The following is a 5737-nucleotide window of genomic DNA, read 5'->3' on the forward strand; positions in this document are numbered from 1 at the left end:
CCCCTCCTTCCTTAAAAGAAAGAACTCGGATAAGGTCAATTAAACTGGTTTGGAGGTGGATGAAACTGGTGTGCTGTGTTAACAGTGCACATGGCTGGTATTTTCACAGTCAGAGATTCCAAGGCAGAAAAAGACTGATAACTATCCAGTCAGAGTCACTGAGCATAGTAAAAGCTGTTGAATGCCCCACTCTTTGTGAATGTTTGAAATAATTAAACTCTCAGACCTCAGGAGAGTGGATAAAGGCTGTTTCATTTGGTTGCCATGCCTTACCTGTTTGAACTGGTAAAAAACTAGGAATAAGATGGAGCTTGTTATCTATCTATCATCTCCCCCCTCTCTCTCCCCCTCCCCCTCTCTCTATGTCATCTGTCTATCTATCTATATCTATCATCTATCTATCTATCTATCTATCTATCTATCTATCTACACACACACACACTGGTAGTACCAAACATTTCATCAGATTTTTCTTGTGTTCTGTTACACCATGTTGTAACTGGAAAAACCCCAAGCAAGTAGTAAAGAGATGAAATGACTACTATGTTCAATGGGATTTGTACAAAAGCACTTCCTGGTAGATTCTACTTACTGTTAATAAACAAAAGATGTAAAATATCATTGAAAGGACTGATTTATTAAGTGTATAGTAAAAGCATGGTAAAAGTAATTTGATCCCAAGTGTTGTAAAACCAACAACTGAATGAACAACTAAGTTCACATGAATGTCTTTGAATTAATATAAGTATATCTCTTCATTCAGCTAAGACATTTAAGATACTCTTCAAAAGATTGCGTGGCATTATTCTTTTTGTACTCTTGACCAAAAACAAGAATAGCTATCTTTTTCAAATATTCTCACTGTCACCTGTATTCTGTTGCTGTAACGTCTAGTTTGATCAGCAAATGGATCCAATGACAGGAAGTTAGTTGATTAATTTTTTAAAGTTCTTCAAAACAGATGACAGTCCCCTCAAAAAATCAAGGAAACGAAAAGGTATACAATTTTGAAGAATAGCAGCAAGCGACAGTATTATACATTCCACGAAAGTTTCCAGTGATCATGTACTAAACATGAACCAGATGAAGAAAGCACAAATTTGAATTACAGGCAGCTCGTTCTATTTATTCCAATACATAAGTCCACATCCGTGTTAATAAACAGGCCTGTCCTTGATTTCTTTCTTGATATTGCTTTCCTTCTATTAGATATTTTATCATATATTTGCTCAACCATATATGAGGCTTTTACAGCCATATGTATCTTAGTGACCTAGGTAGTGCCAAAACTCTTTTGCTAACTGGCACTGTGGAAGAGTGATGAGCTTTACCTAGAAATCTGGCTATTCACATGAAGGTTCATGAGATAAAAGGACATTCTGAATATCCATGGGGGCCTCATCATTTTGTAAGTGCCAGATTGGTTTCTAGGGCTCCTCTCCCCCCAACCCCCAGCATCCCCTGGGGTTTATGTTTGTATAATCAGTGATATCTTAAGCACAGGAAGCCCTCAGCCATCCTAACAGGGGAACAATAAGTTGTATGCAATCATAGAACACTCTACATTAATATTGTCTTCGAAGGACACTATAAACCAGAGAAACAATATGATGAAAAGGGAAACTCTGAATAAGTACTCCCCAAACACTGAAAACAGCTTCAGTTGAAAATATTGAAAGAGCTGCCTTCTTCCAATAAATAAAAAAGGTTGTCCTAAAATAATTAAGACTAAAGGCAGCATTAAAATGCTGTAATTGCATCAGCATTGCTTTGATGGATGAATAGATTCCAGTGAAACTACATCAGTTCAGTAACTTTATTTCCAGTCAGGAATTAGCCAAAGTTATGAGCAGCTATTGATGATTTGATGTGCGGCAGCTTAGCTGGACATCTTCCTAGATGTTGTTCTTCTTTGTTGTATTGCCTTTTTTTGGTCCAAGTAGTTCATGGTTTTTGTCACCCATGGAAGATCATGTGGCACACAGACCTTGATGCCTCTTCTGGTGATTAAGCTGCAAGAGAATAGAAAGCAAATCACTAAGTTTAATTTTGTTAAAGAATTATTGTGGATTGTATTTTTGTGTGAAATGTGAAACACAGTGCTTTGGGCAGCTGTTCTGTGTCCACTAGGAGCAAGTGGAATCCAGCACAATGGGACTCAATGAGACTTATTTCTGAGTAGACTTGCAAAGGATTGCAGCTAAAATTTTATTGGCTTCCGGTTGGATTGGTGTCAGTAATAGGTAGGAAGTTTGAATGATGAATTCTGGACACCATTAGATGCCTCCACTTAAAACAAGAACACAAGAAGAGCCTGCTGGATCAGGCCAATGGCCCATCTAATAATAATAATAATAATTTATTATTTGTACCCCACCCATCTGGCTGGGTTTCCCCAGCCACTCTGGGCGGCTTCCACAGAGACCAAAAATACACTAAAATGTCACACATTAAAAACTTCCCTGAACAGGGCTGCCTTAAGATGTCTTCTGAATGTCAGGTAGTTGTTTATCGCTTTGACATCTGATGGGAGGGCGTTATTTTAAATTAGTATTTTAAATTAGTATTTTTTCCTATTGTGTTTTTATTGTAATTTTACTGGTGTTAGCTACCCTGAGCCCAGCTTTGGCCGGGGAGGGTGGGGTATAAATAAAATTTATTATTATTATTATTATTATTATTATTATTATTATTATTAGTCCAGCATCCTGTTCTCGCAGTGGCCAAGGAGATGCCATGGGAAGCATGCAATTGGGACCCGAGGGCATGTTGCCTCTGATAGGGAGGCAGAGCATAGCCATGATGCAATAGTCTCCTATATTAATCACATATTTGGTCACCCACCCAGACAGTTATCAGATAGAACATGGAATGAACATTGCATAGTATACACTGGTAATACTACTACTTCTAACTGGAATCTGTGTTTCTTTGGAAAGTCACGCAAGCATGTCTCTTTCTTCAGACTTGTAGGCTACTTTACAGTTGAAGATTAGGCAAGATACTTACATCACAGCTTTTATTGGTCTGGTTTGGGTTGTATAACTAGCAAATCTTCTGATGTTCATTTCATTGGTCTCTAAGGTTATACAGGAGTCGAGTGCCATAGTCTGAGATCCAAGCGTTCCTTAAAAAGAGATAAAATATAAGTTTAACTGGCATCAAATAATCAGGAACATTATTATTATTATTATTAGAATTAGAACTTATTTCCTTCCCCTCACCCTAATGTCTCAAGGCAGGTTACAACAATTTAAAAGCCTCCATTAATATTAAAACACACTATTTAAAAGTGTAAAACAACTTTAAAATACAAAAAAAATAAAGGGGTTCCTTATAGGGCTTTTGTTCTTGCATGTCTGCAAGTGGTTCTGATTTCTGTTGGTCTTCTAGCTATTGGATTTACAATACAATAAATCACTTTTGTCTTCCACTGCCTCCCATAGTTTGGTCAAACTCATGCTGGTAGCTTCAAGAACACTATCCAACCATCTTGTCCTCTGTCGTCCGTTACTCATTTAGGGTAGTGATTGAAATCTCTCTCTCCCCCACCCTGAAAACTGCACTTCTACTGCAAGGAAAACATTTCTCGGCTTCTATCAATCCAGGTAGGAACATAGGTGCACAGGAAAAGATTTCAGCATCCACATGGAAATTATCATTAGGAGTCCCCTATTTATCGTCTTAAGGAAATCAGCCCTGAGTGCTCACTGGAAGGACAGATCGTGAAGCTGAGGCTCCAATACTTTGGCCACCTCATGAGAAGAGAAGACTCCCTGGAAAAGACCCTGAAGTTAGAAAGATTGAGGGCACAAGGAGAAGGAGACGACAGAGGACGAGATGGTTGGATAGTGTCTTCGAAGCCACCAGCATGAGTTTGACCAAACTGCAGGAGGCAGTGGAAGACAGGAGTGCCTGGCGTGCTCTGGTCCATGGGGTCACGAAGAGTCGGACACGACTAAACAACTAAACAACATTTATCCTCTGAGAACTACAGTTCTCAGAATTCCCAGTGTGGAGATGGATTGTTAAACTGCTCTGCGAATTGTAGCTCAGAGAGGGAAATAAGGGTATTCAAACAACTCTTAGCACCCTTAACAAACTACGCTTCCCAGGATATGAAATAAACATACGACTACTATTAATAATATTTTAAACATACCTGTAATAATATATACACTGAAGAGCTCGAAAAAAGCGATGGTCAGAATGGCTGCTGTATAGAGTTTCATGGTTGATCCTTTCCTGAGGTGATGGGACTACAAGTAACTAAGGGCTCCCCTCAGCAGATTTTTATAGCTCGCTGGACCCTTCCTGGACCCTTCATGAGCAAGAGGCGTAATGGGGAGGATGAGAGGCGGAAAATCTGAGAACACACTTCAGGTTTGTTTTTTTTCTAGTCAGGTGAAGGGTGGGAAAAAACCTTCATCTCTGCTAGCCCCTCATCGACAGCTTTTTCCTGCCACAATGTGGTTACTGCTTTAGCACTTCAAAAGTCAGTTTTATTTTAGGAACAAAAGAAAGTTCTTTCTCTGCAGTGGAAACCAGTAATGTGTCTATGGTTTCATCTTGATGCTGCTCAGTGGAGCCACAATGCACCACACAAATCAGGGAGAAAATGTGTAGCTCAGAGAAGAGGCTCATGTGTACCAATGGAGAACCATAACAGGACTTCAAAGATCATCACTCGCTCCATTTCTAATGATCGGGCGTGAGTACTGTTGGCCGTGGGACCAAACCAGCACCACTGTCTCACGCACAAGGAAAGTATTGGCAGGACTGTGGAAACCAAAAGCAGGCCAGTGTGCACTGGGTGTGCTCAGTAGCCAGGAAAGGCCGATTGACTGGGATGGGGAGAAGAAAACCAGGTTGGAGAGGGAATGACATATCCTGGGGGAGGGCAATTGGTATTCCAAAGCATGACTGCACTGGTGTGTTTTCACTGTGCCAACCTTACTCAACCCTGCCAGCACCAGCAATGTCAGTAGTGGGAGGTCATGTAAGTGCCAGGACCTTACCCTGCCGACAGTGCTAGCTGCAACCCAACATGGAACCCCTATGCATAATCCTACTAAATCTAGTTGGCTTAATAACAGTATTAGGCTAGCAAGATCTTGTGAGATCTTCCTGAAATCTCACAAGATCTCATGAGCTCTGTAAGATCTTGCAAGAGCTCAGTGAGATCTCACAAGATCTCACCAGAATCTGCCATTGTTGCTGCCAGGCACTGCTGCACAATCCAGGTAAGGGAGGCTTGGGCAGTGGTGAAATTCTCAGCATGTTGTACGCTGAAAGAAAATTATATGAAAATGATGTACCGGTGGTATTTGACTCCTAGTAAGCTTGTAAAAATGTATAAGACAAGTGCAAATATCTGCTGGAAATGTAAGCAAAAAAGGAAGGCACCTTCTGTCATATGTGGTGGACCTATAAGGTTCTAAAAGCATTCCGGGAAAGCATGAACCACAAAAATCATACATCCACTGTTTTGTTCAGAATATATTTTTTTATTGTTTTCCTCCTATAAAAACTAGGTGTGTCTTATGGTCAGGTGCGTCTTATGGAGCAAAAAATACGGTGATTATGTTCAAGTACCTTAACATCGGTTCACTCATCACCCACACTGAATTTGTTTTGTAGGTCAGGCTGAAAGAAAGAGGTAAAGCAGTGTGAAATATATGCAGAAATTAATGGCTTTTGGAAAATGTTTCCATGGGCAGCTGTGCATATTAAAGGG

The 5737-nt window shown here is 40.1% G+C and overlaps 1 protein-coding gene across 1 annotated transcript; it reads right to left on the reverse strand.

The window, feature by feature from the left end:
- Positions 1–618: 618 nt before the first annotated feature.
- On the reverse strand, positions 619–4352 carry LOC310676798 (lymphotactin-like). Its single transcript, XM_083438962.1, has 3 exons — positions 4163–4352; positions 3010–3127; positions 619–2012 (listed from the first exon to the last, which is right to left on the reverse strand). The coding sequence occupies exons 1-3, from the start codon at positions 4230–4232 to the stop codon at positions 1880–1882; spliced, it is 321 nt and encodes a 106-aa protein (XP_083295088.1). The 5' UTR covers positions 4233–4352; the 3' UTR covers positions 619–1879.
- Positions 4353–5737: the final 1385 nt, after the last annotated feature.

The sequence above is a fragment of the Podarcis tiliguerta genome (genome assembly GCF_965153285.1).
Source record: "Podarcis tiliguerta genome assembly, chromosome: 4".
NCBI classification, from domain to species: domain Eukaryota; kingdom Metazoa; phylum Chordata; class Lepidosauria; order Squamata; family Lacertidae; genus Podarcis; species Podarcis tiliguerta.